We start from the raw sequence: 16886 nt of genomic DNA, 5'->3' as shown, positions 1-16886 counted from the left end.
TGGGAGCCAGAGGAGCAGGAAGAGGCCACCTCCCTCCCGCCAGCATGTAGGGGGTACTCGGGGGCATCTGCTGTGAGACCAGCCTGGCCTCCCAGCTGGAGAGTAGACATGGGCAGGGGCTTGCTGCGATGTCCTCCTAAATCAAGTGTTCGTCCTTCCCTGGTAACCAAGTTCTGACACCTTGCATGAGTCTTCCTCAAAAGCTTGCCAGGCAGAGCTGGCTGGGGTCAAAGCGGCACTGACAGCTCTGGGTGGGGCGCACGAGGCCTTGACTACATCCTGTCCCTCAGGCATCACGTCCGAGAATGAGCGGGAAGTGAGGCAGCTCTCCTCCGAGACTGACCTGGAGAGGGCTGTGCGCAAGGCAGCCCTGGTCATGTACTGGAAGCTCAACCCCAAGAAGAAAAAGCAGGTGGCCGTGGCGGAGCTGCTGGAGAACGTTGGCCAAGTCAATGAGCAAGGTACGTGGACTTACCCCAGACGCCAGCCTTCTCACAGGGGCCACGACCTTCCCACAGGGGCCTGGACCTTCCCTGTGAGGACAGGGGCCTTCCTTGTAGGGACAAGGGGACCAGAGCCTTCTGTAGAGACTGTGTCCGGTGGAAGGTGTGTGGGTAGCATTTTGACAGCATCTGCCCTGGCTCAAGTGCTCACTCATTGAACAAACCAGAGGCTATTCTGCCCAGTGCTCTGTGACCGTGTCCACCAATGGGAGGGACTGCGTCTGTCGCCAAGTGGGAGCATGCTACAGGGCACCGAGTCCCCCCAGCTGCTGGCGGTGTAGAGGTGTGGCGGCCCCTGTGCTGCCTGCTCTGAGGGCCTGGGGTTGAACATAGGGTGCCCCTGGAATGAGCGTGCCCTAGGAACGGTGCGCCAGTTTCTGGTGGGCTGCAAGGCACAAGGAGATAGTCAACCTGCCTGACTGTCAGTCCACCCTGTCTGCTACAGATGGAGGAGCACAGCCAGGCCCCGTGCCCAAGTCCCTGCAGAAGCAGAGGCGGATGCTGGAGCGCCTGGTCAGCAGTGAGTGTGAGTGCAGCCCCTGCCCCGCCTCACCCGTGCGTCCTGGCCTGCGCCTGCAGGGCGGCCTCTCCTTCCTGTGGGAACCCCCATCCTGGCCCTGCCAGGATCTCGGGCAGTCCATTTGGGGATCAGTGTTCTGGGTGCTAGGAGTGGACCCTGCCCACCTGGAACGCCTGCGCTGGAGGGAAGGCAGACATGGGACAGAAACCACGACATGCCAGTCCCTCCTGGATAGAGAAATACTGGAGATGGGGACCAGAGGGGGAGTCCCGAGTGGAAAAAGATGAGGAGGGCATTAGGGGAGGGGGCTCCGGGCAGAGGGAACAACATGAGCAAAGGCCCGGGAGACCCAGCAGGGTGCGGGAGGGGCTCCACCCCAGCATGGGCCCTTTATAGGCAGGCAGGGAATGGAGCGGGCAGATCCCGCGTCGGGGGATAGAGCCTCTGGGGCACACTGAGCTGGGGGTGCCTTTGGGATGTTTGTGCAGCTGCCCAGCCTTACTGTCTTCCGTCCACGTTGGGTAGACTCTGCAATCTGAGGCACTGGGAGCTCTGTCCTGGAGAAGATAGACAGGCGAGGGGCTCAGGGGCTCAGTATCAACGGGGTGCTGGGCCCAGACACAGGTCTGCCACATATTCTTCTCGTGACATGGGCAGTTCTCATTCTCCTCTCTGGATCTCAGTTTCTTCTTCTGAACAGCAAGATGGTCAGACGAGGGGACTGAGGGACCTTGTCTATCCTAGGAGCCTCTGTGGTTATGGGGGTCAGAGTACAGGTGTGAGCACAGATCCCACCTTCCCACCGGGCCAGTGAGGAAATGGTCCAGAAGGTGTGGTGGGAGCCCTCGCCTCTACGTGGGCGGATGTGGTCCAGAGGGTGTGGTGGGAGCCCTCACCTCTGCGTGGTCAGACGTGGTCCAGAAGGTGTGGTGGGAGCCCTCACCTCTGCGTGGTCAGACGTGGTCCAGAAGGTGTGGTCAGAGCCCTCGCCTCTGCATGGTCAGACGTGGTCCAGAAGGTGTGGTGGGAGCCCTCACCTCTGCGTGGGCTGATATGGTCCAGAAGGTGTGGTCAGAGTCCTCACCTCTGTGTGGGCAGACATGGGTGCTTGGGCTTCTGTTTTCCTGCTCCATTTGGGGGAGACAAAGAAACACCTCACATGAAAATGGGAAGAAATCTGTAACTCTTGGAAACCCAAGGAACAGAGAGGTTGTGACAGTGTCTTGCCACCGAGGTAGCACAGTGCCTTCTGTCCTGAAGTGAGGTGCCTCTGGGCAGGAGCAGCCCAGCCTGGTTCTCTTCTCCATCCTGGGTGGCACTGCAGACAGTCTAGACCCCAGCCTCACTTCCCATCCCCTGGGCATTTGTGATGAGCCATCCCTGCTGCTAGGCCCTGTCACTGTTCTGGGGACGAGTTAGGAGTCAGCACCACCAGCCTGTGGTCCCCTCCCCCAGGCCCTCAGGGACAGTCCCCCGGCAGCCGCATTGTGTCCCCCACATCAGAACGTTCCCATCAGGCATCACCTGTTTCTCTGCCTGCTTTTCCAACAGAGCTTCCAGAAGCGAGTGTTTGTCATCCCCCTCCTGTGTTCTCAGGCCTTTGCCACGTTATTCCACCACAGTGGCTCATCCAGGCCGTCAGTGACACACTTGCTAGGTCCCTTTCTGTCCTCGTCTGACCTGATCCGTCGGCAGCATGGGCAGAAGTGATCGCTCTTCTCCTTAGAGCCCTTTCCCCACTGTCCCCTTGCGGCCACACAGGCTACTCCTTGGGATCCCTAGACTGATGTTCTGTCTCCCAACCCTCTGGACATTGGTGTTGCCCCAGGTGTTTGTCCCTGTGAGGACAAGGGCCTTCCTTGTGGGGACCAAGGTCCTCCTGTAGGGACCGTGCCCTGGTAGGGAGATGTATGTGTGGCACTAGTGACCACTCCCTTGTGTCAGATGCTGTCCTTGACCACAAGCACCCAGCCCACCTAGGCTGCATCCAGCCCATGTTCCTTTCACGTCTCCTGTACCTGGCTGTCCCATGCTCAGCTCACATGTGTCCACAGTGAGCTGCTGAGGCCTGTGCCACCTGCCAACTGTGCGGGCTTCCCCGCCAAAGCTGCCTCATCTCTCTTTGCTGCCGTTGTATCCTAGGTGCTGCCCCATCTCCTCTCCTCTTGCACACACAGCCAATCCGTTAGGAGATCTATCAGCACCTGCCATCTTGGATGCAGCCTGTCTCCTCCCTAGGGTTTCTGCAGCACCCTGGCTGGTCTCCCTCTGCCCTGCCCCAGCATGGTCCTTTCTTTCCCATCCTTCCCATGGAGGCCCTCCTGGACACCATCTTACCCACAGCAGCTGGGGTCCTTCGGAAGCCTTGTTTCCTTCTTGTGGATCATGTTGGATGGAGGGGGTCAGTGGGCAAGTAGTAGGCTCACGGTGGATCGTGTTGGATGGAGAGGTCACTGGGCGCGTAGCAGGCTCTTAGTGGAACATGTTGAATGGAGGGTTAAGTCGGCCCATAGCAGGACGCATGTTGAATAGACAAGTTAGCAGGCATGTAGTAGGCTCATGGCAGACACATGTTGGATGGAGGGTTAGCAGGCACATAGTAGGCATGTAGCAGATCATGTTGGATGGAGGGGTTAGCAGGTGCACGGTAGGCCCTGGTGGATCATGTTGAATGGAGGTGTTGGTGGGCGCAGAGTAGTCCCTGTGCAGATCATGTTGGATGGAGAAGTTCAGGGCACTGGCCCACAAAGTGGCTTGTCACCTATGCTGTGAGAAGCCCCACGCCGGCTGGAGGCAGAGAAGGGTGACAGCATGCACTGGAAATGCAGGTTGTAAGGCTTAGCAGGTGAGCTGGGCTGAAAGGTGTGGGTGAGTGGCCCCGGGTATGAGAAGCTAAGCAGAAAGGGACACTTGGGGAGGGGACAGCACAACCAGGGCTGGGAGTGGAGGCTGGCACTCAGCAGACCTGCCCCTTCCTCCTCACCCAGTGTGGTCATTACCCCTCAGGCTACCCTGCAAAGGATTTCCTCCACCTGAACCCCCTCAGCTCCTTTCTTAGCTTGGCCCCACTCCGCTGTCCCGGCCCATTCTCTGTGTGAGGGTGGCAGTGGGGCTGCAGTGTGGGGCCCCATGCTGTTTTCTCTCATGCTTGCTTCAGCCAAGAACTACATCGCGCTGGATGACTTTGTGGAGATCACTAAGAAGTACGCCAAGGGTGTCATCCCCAGCAGCCTGTTCCTGCAGGATGACGAAGATGATGATGAGCTGGCAGGGAAGAGCCCTGAGGACCTGCCACTGCGCCTGAAGGTGAGCGACCGAGACCCCAGCCAGGCCGGAGCCTGCCTCCCAGGGACTCATGCACCTTAAGCGGGGCACCTTCCGGGAAGCTGCAGGTGGGGAGGTCCTCGCCTAACAGAGTGTCCTAGAACCGTGCCGCTGTTACCTCGGGGCATCAGCTGTCCTCATAAGGATGTGTCCTTCGGAGGGAGGCCTTTTTTTTCTGAGCTGTCATGCTCGGAAACCAGGCAGTGTTGGGCGGGAGTGCTGGGATGGCAAGCACTGGTCTTTCTGTGCACAGCACAGTGTAGGGGGCAGTGGGGCGGGGCTGGAGGCCGACTCTCATCTAGATTTCGTCACTTAGCAGAATTCCCCGTGTGTGGTCCAGAATGGAGGTCAGTGCCTTGAAGATGCCTTCCCCCAAGGCAAAGAGCTCACGTCCATCAGGCCAGGGAGGCCGTGCAGAGGCGCCCACTGTCCCCAGATCTGCAAGGGCTCAGTGAGCGAGACTCAGTGTGGGAGCGTGGTGGGTGACACTTGTGTAGGGTGACAGTTGGCACGCCTGGCTGACGTGAGCAGGCGAAAGCAGGAAGCGGGAAACCCAGCGATGCAGGCTCCTCCTGGCCTGACAGCTTTTCTTGGTTTTCTTGGCCATGTGGCTCTATGACCCCTCACAGAATTGCCCCCAGTTCAGCTTGCATAGTTGAATTAGATGCCTGCCTATCTCACTCTGCAGAGAACAGCAAGATTTCTTTCTTTCTTTTTCTTTTTTTTTTTTTTTTGAAAGAAAGAGAAAAAGAAAGAAAAAAGAATGAAAGAGAGAAAGAAAGAGAAAGGGAGAGAGAACAGGAGTCTTGCTCTATTGCCCAGGCTAGAATGCATTCTAAAAATGGGCATTAAAAACCTCTTTTATGCCAATAATTGTGCTTAATAATGGAGACAGGAAGGAATAAGGGAGGAAAATAACAAACAAGCAGCCAATCAATATTTCACTTAAACCTGTGAAATGCTGTGCGTTTGCTGAGGAGTGATTTACTTCCAATTATGTGGTCACTTATAGAGCAGGTGTGATGTGGTGCTGAGAAGAATGTATATTCTGTGGATTTGGATTGGAGAGTTCTGTGAATGGTTACTAAGTTTCCTGGTTCCAGATCTGAGTTCAAATCCCGGATATCCTTGTTAATTTTGTGTCTCATTGATCTGTCTAATATTGACAATGTGATGTTGAAGTTTCCCATTATTATTGTGTGGGAATCTAAGTCTCTTTGTAAGTCATTGAGAACTTACTTTATGTATCTGGGTGCTCCTGTATTGGGTGCGTATATATTTAGGATCGTTAGCTCTTCTTGTTGCATTGATCCTTTTACCATTATGTAATATCCTTTTTTGCCTCTTTTGATCTTTGTTGCTTTAAAGTCTATTTTATCAGAGGTGAGAATTGCAACTCCTGCTTTTTATTTTTAATTTTTTTTTCTCTCCATTTGATTGGTAGATCTTCCTCCATCCCTTTGTTTTGAGTCTTTGTGTATCCTTGCATGTGAGGTGGGTCTGGATGCAGCATACCGATGGGTTTTGGCTTTGTATCCAATTTGCCTGTCTGTGTCTTTTGATTGGGGCATTTAGTAGATTTAAATTTGGGATTAATATTAATATATGTGAGTTTAATACTGACATTTAATGCTTGCTGGCTGTTTTGCCCATTAGTTAATGTAGATTCTTCATTATGTTGATGCTCTTTACCTTTTGGTATATTTTTGGAATGGCTGATACTGGTTGTTCCTTTCTATGTGTAGTGCTTCTTTCAGAAGCTCTTGTAAAGCAGGCCTGGTGGTGATGAAATCTCTGAGTACTTTCTTGTTCACAAAAGATTTTATTTTTCCTTCACTTACGAAGCTTAGTTTGGCTGGATATGAAATTCTGGGTTGAAAATTCTTTTCTTTAAAGATGTTTAATATTGGCCCCCACTCTCTTCTGGCTTGTAGGGTTTCTGCAAAGAGATCTGCTGTGAGTCTGATAGGCTTCCCTTTGTGGGTAACCTGACCTTTCTCTCTGGCTACCCTTAGTATTTTCTCCTTCATTTCAACCCTGGTGAATCTGACAATTATGTGCCTTGGGGTTGCTCTTCTTGAGGAATATCTTTGTGGTGTTCTCTGTATTACGTGGAGTTGAATATTGTCCTGCCTTGCTAGGTTGGGAAAGTTTTCCTGAATAATATCCTGAAGAATATTTTCCAGCTTGGATTCATTGTCTTCATCACATTCAGGTACACCTATCAAACGTAGGTTAGGTCTTTTCACATAGTCCCATATTTCTTGGAGACTTTGCTCATTCCTTTTTACCCTTTTTTCTCTAATCTTGTCTTCTTGTTTTATTTCATTGAGTTGGTCTTCAACCTCTGATATCCTTTCTTCTGCTTGGTCAATTTGACAGTTAAAACTTGTGCATACTTCACGAAGTTCTCGTATTGTGTTTTTCAGCTCCATTAATTCACTTATATTCCTCTCTAAATTGTCTATTCTCGTTGGCATTTCATCAAACCTTTTTTCAAGGTTCTTAGTTTCTTTGCATTGGGTTAGAACATGTTCTTTTAGCTCACAGAAGTTTTAGCTCACAGAAGCCTGATTCCGACAATTCATCACACTTATTCTCCATCAGGCCTTGTTCCCTTGCTGATGAGGAGCTGCGATCCCCTGAAGGAGGACAGGCATTCTGATTTCAGATGTTTTCAGCCTTTTTGCACTGGTTTCTTTCCATCTTTGTGGATTTATCTACCTGTCATCTTTGTAATTGCTGACTTTCAGATTGGGTCTCGGAGTGGACGTCCAGCTTGTTGGTGATGATGTTATTTCTGTTTCTTTGTTTTCCTTTGGTGGACGCCCCTCCCCACAGAGCTGGACCTTCCCGGGTTCAGCTGTGTTTGCTGTGAAACTCAACTGTCAGCGCTTCCAATTGCGGTTTTTTTGTGGGGGTGGGATCAGCTGAGCCCGATCACCTGGCTCCCCACCTTGGAGCCCCCTTTTTTTTCTTTTCCTAATTGAATGGTCGATTCTCCCCCAGGTGCCCCAGTCACCCACCAAAAAGGTGCTGGGATCTATGCAATTTCCCATGCAGCTACCGCACTGGCTGAAACAGCGGCGCTGAGATTCGTGGCACTTTCCTGCCCGGGAATCTCCCAATCTGGCTCCCCGCTTCAGTCCCCTTTTCAATCAGCTGAATGGGCAACTCTGCCCTTCCCGGAGCTCCAAACACCAACTGAAAGGGCACCCAGTCCTGCATACTCCACACTGAGAACCACTGAACTGGGGTGCCAGCAAAACAGCCGCGCCAGCCAAAAGAGTAGTGCTGGCGACCCATGGGGCTCCTCCGCTAGGAATCTCCTGGTCCGTGAGCAACAAAAATTCATCTAGAAGTCTGGCGTCCCCTCACTTCCTGTGCCTTCACTGGGAGCTGCAATCCTGAGCTGCTGCTGCTAAACGACCATCTTGGATCTCTCTCCCAACGCTGTAGTCTCCAGCAGGATTTCCAGAGGCTTGGCCTCCTGACCCAGGATCCCCAGGCTGAGGCCAGCACAAGGGGCCCCAGCAGATGATTGTCATAGCTACCTTCGGGTACTATCATGCCGGCACCCTGAGGCTCTGTCTTCTGAACTGACTGAGAACATGGAGGAACTGCTGTCAGTGTTCAGATGGGTGCGTGAGTCAGGGCCAGGACCAGGAGATGGTTGGGCCACAGCTGTCAGGCAGGCAGTAGGCTGAAAGGTCACCATCCTGGAGTCAGGGAGAGGGTCAGAGCAGGAACCTAAGTGCTGCAGAAGCAGCTTAGCCCAGAGAGCAGCAGGCACGACAGCCCTACTCCAGGGACTCAGAGCCAGACAGGTCTAAGTGTGATCCCCCTGAATGCCCAGAGCTGCGAGTCCTCTAGGGTGGCAGGTGGAAGGCTCTGCTCTTCCCACTTGGGACAGGCTGTATGTCTAGGTACACCACCAACCAGTCTGCAGAGGTTCTGAGACACAGGCCAGGATGGCCAAGAACTTGAACCAAGGGAGCACATGGCTTTTACTGACGGTCCGCTCAGAGCTGGCCCTAGGCAAGCATATTCACATACTGGCTCCATCGTCTTACTAACAGGAAAGCAGGAAGCTGGGGTGCTGGCACGGTTTTGGCAAAGACACTCCCAAAATGCCAGTAAGGGTCACAGATGAAAGGGTAACTTGGAGAAGACCGTTTGGGCCAGGAAGCCATGGCCTGGGTGTCCCAGTTCATGCCATTCTGGTGTAAGTACTGTTATAATAATGCCTCCTCACGTATGCGTCCTGTTTGGGAAATTATATGTCACCTACTTACAGGTGGTGAGTCAATGTTGTTAAGCATCTGAAAGTCCTATTTATTTGTGTTACTTCATGACAGGGTCTCATTCTGTTGCACAGGCTGGAGTGCAGTGGCGCAGTCACAGCTCACTCCAGTCTCAACATGCCAGGCTCAAGCGCCCCCCACCTCAGCCTCCCAAAGAGCTGGGACTATAGGCATGTGCCACCACACCCAGCTAATTTTTGGAAAAAATTGGGTAGCAATGGAGGTCTCACTATGTTGCCCGGGCTGGTCTCAAACTCCTGGGACCAGTGAGCCTGCCACTCTGGCTTCCTAAATTGCTGAGATTCAGGTGTGAGGCACTGTGTCCAGGCCGAAAGTCCTTTTTAGAAGAGAGAGATTTAAACTGTTCTGACAAGAGATAAACAAGTCTCTGTTGCCCTTCAGCTTTTGAAGCTTCAGCACTTTGATTCCTTCACAGTTTGTCTTCTTAGGAGTCTCTTGTGAAGGGAGGTAATGAATCGTCACAAGCATCTCGCAGGGCTGAGAACTGTTCTAGCTTTTAGTAGCCTTTTGCAGAACAAGGAGAGGTCTTAACCCAAAGTGAAAATGACAGACACCTCTTTGTGAGCCAGCCTTACTCCCACAAAGAATGTTCCAGACTCTACACAGCTCTATTCTGGAGCCTGGAGGGGCAGAGTGTCATTGTAGATAAAATCCTCTGAAAACGAACTTAATAATATCTTAAAATCCTAACATTTTTAACATTACGTAATTGGAAGAGCCAACACAGGAACACTTTTGCCAAGAGGTTTGAGCAGAATCTGGTCTCGGCTCCCTTCCCCAGCCTACCTTCTTCATGGGTCTGTCAGCTGCCTGCATGGTGACGCTGCTTCCTGGTTTCTTGCGGGAGCAGAAGGGCCGATTACTGCGGGCCCAGACAGAGAGCTCTGCAGTGTTCTATTCATAGAAGCAGATTCCTCACTCATCTTTTTTAAATTTCATTATTTTTCCATCTCAAGAGTTAAATTTGTTTGGACCTTCTCTGCAGAATAAGCGACTCGACTTTTTAGTCCCATGTCAGAGGAAGGTCTTGGGTGGACGCTGCAGGGAGCAGAAACTGGAGCTTTAAAAAGGGGGTGATTCCCTGCTCACTGAGCCCAGGTGTGGGGCCAGCCCCTCCACACTGTCGGAGTAGAGGCTGGATGCCATCTAACGTAATGTTCTAGAATCTTCCATGTCTTTTAAAGGTCCTCTCAACCAGGTGGGTTGTGTGTGTTCCTCTAGGCAAAACAATGTGCATGGCTTTGAGTAAGATGGGATTTCAGATTAATTTCTACCAAGGCCACCCCCTGGCTACTGTGCCCGTCGTGCGTGAGACGGTGGTGAGCAGTGGCGGCCTGGGGCAAACTTCATTTGTCCTGCTGTTAGCAAGGTCCCCACACAGGGATTAACTGAGCAGCCTGGCGGCTGACGCCCGTGTTGACTCACTTCTAGCTGTTGATTTTAGCTGCTGCCCTGGCGTCATACTCAAGGGGCTTGCCCCAGACAAATCCTGGAGGAGGTTTGTTTTCATAAGTGCCCTCTGGCTCTCTGGCAAGCATTGGAAATGCCCTCAAATGCTGCAGTGTGTGGTCTTCCCTAGTCTCCCCTAGCTGTCTCCTGGCAGTGTGAGTACCTCTCTGCTCATAGAGAAGGTTGTTCACCCCAGAGAGAGCTGGGGGTGCTGATAGCTGCTTTCATAGTTTATTGGCTTGTCATAAAACAGAGATTAAGTGTACTGTCACAAATATATACAAAGCAACCGAGCTGCTCCCCCACACGTGTGTGCAGACATGTACACACACGCTCCTCAATTCTTCCGTTTCCCCCATCAGCCTGGCCCTCTCATCTGTGGAAGACTCGGTCTTCTGGTTGCTTCCAGGTGGTCTAGTCATCCAGAGCTGTTAGCCAAGGCTCTTGGCAGGTGAGGGCCACATTCTGGTGGTGTCACCCAGTTGCCATTCATCTGGGATCACTCCTCGGCCCTCTGATGCAGCAGGTGGAGAGAGCCTGCCCCAGGGGATTTGGGGGGCTGGTGCCCCGAGGCCCTGAGCTGATGGGGTGTGGCTGCCACTTCCTGTCTGTCGGTGCTCCAACCTGGCTGTCACGTAGCCCCTCAGTGGGCTCTGGACACACAGCCAGGCTTCCCTACCCCCAGGCGGGGCCACCCCCTGGGCATCCACTCCGTGGTGTTGGTCCAGGCCCCTGGCACTCCTCAGATGCCCAGACCCTGCCCCATATGACACACCACACTGTATGAGCACTGGCACCATGGCCACTTTCTCCCCTCCCCGCTTCAGTCTCTCTACCTGGCTCCCCCATGTTCTGGCATGGGCTCAGGGCCTCTGACTTCTGCACAGACCAGGCAGGCATGGGGGCTGGCCCTGGGTAGCAGCACTGCTTCACCCGCTCCTGAGGCTGCTCCCAGCATGCCTCCCTCAGCTCTCTGCTCCTCTTGGCCGTGGTGAAGGCCGAGAGCTGCTTCTGACCTTAATGCTGCATGCAGAGCAGGGGAGCAGGACCCACAGGTGGGGGAAGGCAGCCTTTGCTCATGGCTGTGTGGGACTGTGTCCCTGTTATAAGCACTGTTGGGGCCGCGTGGTGATGTGTTATGTATAAGTTCACATGTATAGGGTAGGTGTGCACATGTGCACGTGTGTTAGGGTGGATTACATGAGGGTGCACGTGTGTAGGGGCAGGTGTGCACATGAGTATGCAGTGGAGTGGGTGTGTCCGTGAGTGTACACTGTGTGGGAGTGGGTGTGCATGTGTGAAGGTGCACGTGTGGGTAAGACTGGATATGCACACATGTGAATGCACGTGTGTAGGGGTAGCTGTGCACACGTGCATGAAGGGGTGGGTCGCATGTGTGTGAATGCATACGTGTATTTAGGGGTGGGTTGCATGTGTGTGTGTGAGAATATGCGTGTGTGTAGGGGTGAGTTGCGTGTGTGTAGGGGTGGGTTTGTGTGTGTGTGTAGGGGTGGGTTACGTGTGTGTGTGTTACTGTGAGTGTGTTTGTGTAGGGGTAGGTTGTGTGTGCACGAGTGTGTGGGGTAGGTTGCATGTGTGTGTGAATGTGCATGTGTGTGGGGTTGGTTGTGTGTGTGTAAATGTGTGTGTGTAGGGGTGGGTTACATGTGTGTGTGAATGTGTGTGTGTAGGGGTGGGTTGCATGTGTGAATGTAGGGGTGGGTTGCATGTGTGAATGTGTGTGTAGGGGTGGGTTGCATGTGTGTGTGTAGGAGTGGGTTGTGTGTGAATGTGCGTGTAGGGGTAGGTTGTGTGTGTGTAGGAGTGAGTTTGTGTGTGTTGTAGAGGTAGGTTTGTGTGTGTGTGTGTGTGTGTGTGTGTAGGGGTGGGTTGTGTGTGTATGAATGTGCGTGTGTGTCGGGGTGGGTTGCGTGTGTGTGTGTGTGTGTGTGTGTGTGTGTAGGGGTGGGTTGCCTGTGTGTGTCTGTGTGTGTGTGTGAGAATGTGTGTGTAGGGGTGGGTTGCATGTGTGTGTGAATGTGTGCATGTGTGTAGGGGTGGAAGGTGGCCCGCAGCTGCTTCTCAGGGTCTCCTGCCACAGGGAGGGCAGCTCATCCAGCCGACCTGTGCAGCTGAGTGATGTCTTTGCTGGGAGAGTCGTGTTGGCCCCTCTGCCTGTGTCTGCACCGAGCCCCTGTTCTCTAACGCTTGCTCTGCTGCTTGTCCTGAGACTGCCTGTGGCTTCGCCTCCTAGAGCCCAGCCTAGCCTTTTAAGCATTGCCATTTCCCTTCATGGATACTCAGGGAGGTGACGTCCTTGCTGCAGTGCAGAGCTGGGTCACAAAGCCAACTCCCAGACGACAATCCCAGGGCTCCAAAGTCTCTTCATGTGGGCAGCCCTGAGGGAAGGGAAATGGGTCCCTCCAGGTGCTGGAGGTCTTGCAGGAAGAGAAGCACACATGTGTCTGGTCACGCTGGCAGAAGTGGGTAAGGTTGGCACAGGGTAAGGCACGGTGAGCCAGGCACGGGGTAAGGTTGGTTGCTTGTGCGTGTGTGAATGTGCGTGTGTGCAGGGGAGTGAGAGAGGGGCTCCAGGCCCAGAAGAGGGAGGGCCCGCAGGGACTGCAGAGTGTGGGGAGGGCCACCTGGAGAAGGGTGGAGGGAGGACCACCAGGATGGGGCTGGCGACGGAAAACGCAGAGGTGCGGGTTCGTTTTGCCAGGAGGCAGGGTGGTCAGAGGGAGGTGTGAGATGGGAGTGTGGCGGTCCTGCCCCAGCCGGGTTCCCACGTGCCGTCTCTCCCCCAGGTGGTCAAGTACCCGCTGCACGCCATCATGGAGATCAAGGAGTACCTGATCGATGTGGCCTCCAGGGCGGGCATGCACTGGCTGTCCACCATCATCCCCACGCACCACATCAACGCCCTCATCTTCTTCTTCATCATCAGCAACCTCACCATCGACTTCTTCGCCTTCTTCATCCCGCTGGTCATCTTCTACCTGTCCTTCATCTCCATGGTGATCTGCACCCTCAAGGTCTTCCAGGACAGCAAGGCCTGGGAGAACTTCCGCACCCTCACCGACCTGCTGCTGCGCTTCGAGCCCAACCTGGACGTGGAGCAGGCTGAAGTCAACTTCGGCTGGAACCACCTGGAGCCCTATGCCCACTTCCTGCTCTCCGTCTTCTTCGTCATCTTCTCCTTCCCCCTCGCCAGCAAGGACTGCATCCCGTGCTCGGAGCTGGCCGTCATCACCGGCTTCTTTACCGTGACCAGCTACCTGAGCTTGAGCACCCATGCGGAGCCCTACACCCGCAGGGCCCTGGCCACCGAGGTCACCGCCGGCCTGCTGTCGCTGCTGCCCTCCATGCCCCTGGATTGGCCCTACCTGAAGGTCCTCGGCCAGACCTTCCTCACCGTGCCTGTCGGCCACCTGGTCGTCCTCAATGTCAGCATCCCCTGCCTGCTGTACGTCTACCTGCTCTACGTCTTCTTCCGCATGGCACAGCTGAGGAATTTCAAGGGCACCTACTGCTACCTGGTGCCCTACCTGGTGTGCTTCATGTGGTGTGAGCTCTCCGTGGTCATCCTGCTGGAGTCCACCGGCCTGGGGCTGCTCCGCGCCTCCATCGGCTACTGCCTCTTCCTCTTCGCCCTCCCCATCCTGGTGGCCGGTCTGGCCCTGGTGGGCGTGCTGCAGTTCGCCCGGTGGTTCGTGTCTCTGGAGCTTACCAAGATCGCAGTCACCATGGCGGTGTGCAGCGTGCCCCTGCTGTTGCGCTGGTGGACCAAGGCCAGCTTCTCCGTGGTGGGGATGGTGAAGTCCCTGACGCGGAGCTCCATGGTCAAGCTCATCCTGGTGTGGCTCACGGCCATCGTGCTGTTCTGCTGGTTCTATGTGTACCGCTCGGAGGGCATGAAGGTCTACAACTCCACGCTGACCTGGCAGCAGTACGGGGCGCTGTGCGGGCCGCGCGCCTGGAAGGAGACCAACATGGCGCGGACCCAGATCCTCTGCAGCCACCTGGAGGGCCACAGGGTCACGTGGACCGGCCGCTTCAAGTACGTCCGCGTGACCGACATCGACAACAGCGCTGAATCGGCCATCAACATGCTCCCCTTCTTCATCGGCGACTGGATGCGCTGCCTCTACGGCGAGGCCTACCCCGCCTGCAGCCCGGGCAACACCTCTACCGCCGAGGAGGAGCTCTGCCGCCTCAAGCTGCTGGCCAAGCACCCCTGCCACATCAAGAAGTTCGACCGCTACAAGTTCGAGATCACGGTGGGCATGCCGTTCAGCAGCGGCGCCGACGGCTCGCGCAGCCGCGAGGAGGACGACGTCACCAAGGACATCGTGCTGCGGGCCAGCAGCGAGTTCAAGAGTGTGCTGCTCGGCCTGCGCCAGGGCAGCCTCATCGAGTTCAGCACCATCCTGGAGGGCCGCCTGGGCAGCAAGTGGCCCGTCTTCGAGCTCAAGGCCATCAGCTGCCTCAACTGCATGGCCCAGCTCTCGCCCGCCAGGCGGCACGTGAAGATCGAGCACGACTGGCGCAGCACCGTGCACGGCGCCGTCAAGTTCGCCTTCGACTTCTTCTTCTTCCCATTCCTGTCGGCCGCCTGAGCACGCCCGCCACCGAGGAGCTTCCAGTGCATGTGCCGTGAGGCCCTTCCCCAGTGTGGCCCAGCCTGACGCGCGTGCACCGGTGCCGTGTGTGCTCACGTGTGCAGACCGCGCTGCAGAGACCCTGCGTCCGTGTGTAGATGGCGTGGACCCCGACGAAGGGGCGGCCGCTGATGAGCCCTGTCCACTGTGAATGCCGAGTGTGTGGGGAATTGCATGCCGTCCCCACCCCAGTGCCACCTTCCCGAGTGACGCAATGTGCCAGGCTAGACTAGCAGGTCCCTGTGTCTCAAACAGCACTTTACAGATGAGATTCCCTCTCCTTCAAGCACCCTGTTGCCTCTTACTTATTTTGTGTTGGATTTGTTTAAAGAAACGAATAAGCATCAGTGTGAACTCCACCGTAGCGTTTCTTATTTCTTTGGTCACTGCTAAACCTTAACAGCCAGTTGCCTTTCCTGGGGGATGTGAAACAGCAGCTTGAGCCTGTCACGTGGTCAAGGTCCAGCCCCCAGCAGAGGCTGGGAGAGGCGGCGCCCTGGCGGTGTGTCTGCGCTGACCTCGGCACGCAAGCTGCCTTATGGCCCTCCTGTTCAGCAGGCAGTGGGTGAGTTTGTGAGGGTTTTGCCTGAATCCATCAGGACTTGGGAAACAGAGAACCCTGGGGGGCACCGGCCAGTGCTCGGAAGAGCCTGACCATGTTCAGGGCTGTAGAGCAGAAAGCCGGGGTCCTCAGTGGCTGAAATAAAAATCTCTGGTCGAACCTGCAGTGCTTTCCTTCCTTTCTTTACGTAAAAGAAGGTCCTTCTGGTGTGTGCGTGCGTGCGTGGGAATCCACAGTGCCTGCACCCCGCTGAGTGAGAAGCCACAGTGCCTGCACCCCGCTGAGTGAGATGCAAGTGCGATTTGAGTTAGAAAAGGGCAAGGCTGAGTTCCAGAGCTGACGGCTTCCTGCCCTGGCTCCACCTCCAGCTGGAGGGGCCCCTGGGACATCTGCCGTAATTGTGGGGTTGCCTGGGCATGGCTGCCTCTGTAGACACACCTGTGCTGAAGGTGACCGTGGAGTGTCAGCCAGCCGTCCACTCGGATTGTACTGGGTGGAAAGTCACAGTTATTTTTGAATTCCGGTTATCCGTAAAGCAGAGCCTGCGTGGTGATTCACGGCTTGGACACTGCTGCCCACACGGGTGTGTTGTGAAACCATATCCTGTGTTCCCTAACACGTACTGATGACCCCGTGGAATTATCATCAGAAATTGCTCACTTGGGGTGCCCGAGCAACTGGGGGTCCAAACCTCACCCCTCTTGGGGGGAGCCTGTTCCTGTCCCAGCCCCTCGGGTCTTTGGTGTCTTCCCTGAGATTGAGGGCATGACCTGTACCCCCCCCTGTCCCCCACAGGCTGGGCTGCTCTCGACCGGGCAGCAGGCCTCACCTCTGCTGTGGATGGGGAATGTGGCGTGGTCATACGCTAGGGTTTGGCCACCTGGCGTTGCTGTGCAGATGTGGCTGCCCCATTTTCCTCGGACAGTGCTTATGGCGCTGGGTGGTGGCAGCTGCACTTCCATACTGTCCCCTCGTCCTGGTTTGTCCTCCTGCCTGGAGGGTCTGCGTGAAGCCACACACTACAGGCTCAGGAGGTGTCATCACTCGGAGCCACGTGTTCGCCCCTGGGTTTCTTTCTCAGGCGGTGAGATGAGGTTGGAGTTCAGCCCCATTTCCTCTCCCCATCCTGTGGATTTCTGAGGCGATGGAAGACCCTCGCCCTGTGACTCTGCCCTCAGGATCCCCACTGACTGTGCAGAGGAGGGAAACTGCCTGGTGCTTTCCAAGTGAACAAAGATAAAACACGGCACCTCCCTCACAACACCTGGATGCGGAAGATGCTCTTAACATTCCCCGTCTGCAGAAGAGGACACCGAGATTCAGAGTGGAGGTCGTAGCACATTAGCACATGGCACACCGCAGGGCAGGAGGGACAGAACTCCAGCTGTCCCCTTCCCCTGGGCCACCACGCTGCCACTCAGCACCCCGATTAGTTTCCAACCAGTCAGCAGAGGCGCAGCTTAGCGGAGGAGTGCTGTCTTTTGGGCAGAGTCCAGACTGGGCATGGTCCTGGGTTCTCATTCTGCCACAAACCCCTGTGCG

General features: G+C 55.1%; 1 protein-coding gene across 2 annotated transcripts in view; it reads left to right on the top strand.

Moving 5' to 3' along the window:
• WFS1 (wolframin ER transmembrane glycoprotein) overlaps nucleotides 1-15509 on the top strand; it is a 37477-nt gene extending 21968 nt beyond the window's left edge. For both annotated transcript variants that reach the window (XM_074395868.1, XM_039468081.2), the window contains 4 exons: nucleotides 291-461; nucleotides 949-1029; nucleotides 4181-4329; nucleotides 12929-15509. In XM_074395868.1, coding sequence (XP_074251969.1) covers nucleotides 291-461; nucleotides 949-1029; nucleotides 4181-4329; nucleotides 12929-14740 — 2213 coding nt within the window. In that variant the 3' untranslated portion in view covers nucleotides 14741-15509. The remainder of the gene's footprint in view (nucleotides 1-290; nucleotides 462-948; nucleotides 1030-4180; nucleotides 4330-12928) is intronic.
• Nucleotides 15510-16886: the final 1377 nt, after the last annotated feature.

This window comes from Saimiri boliviensis, chromosome 3 (assembly GCF_048565385.1).
Source record: "Saimiri boliviensis isolate mSaiBol1 chromosome 3, mSaiBol1.pri, whole genome shotgun sequence".
Lineage (NCBI taxonomy): Eukaryota > Metazoa > Chordata > Mammalia > Primates > Cebidae > Saimiri > Saimiri boliviensis.
The sequence above is the reverse complement of the archived record's forward strand: the minus strand, read 5'-3'. Positions and strand labels throughout refer to the sequence as shown.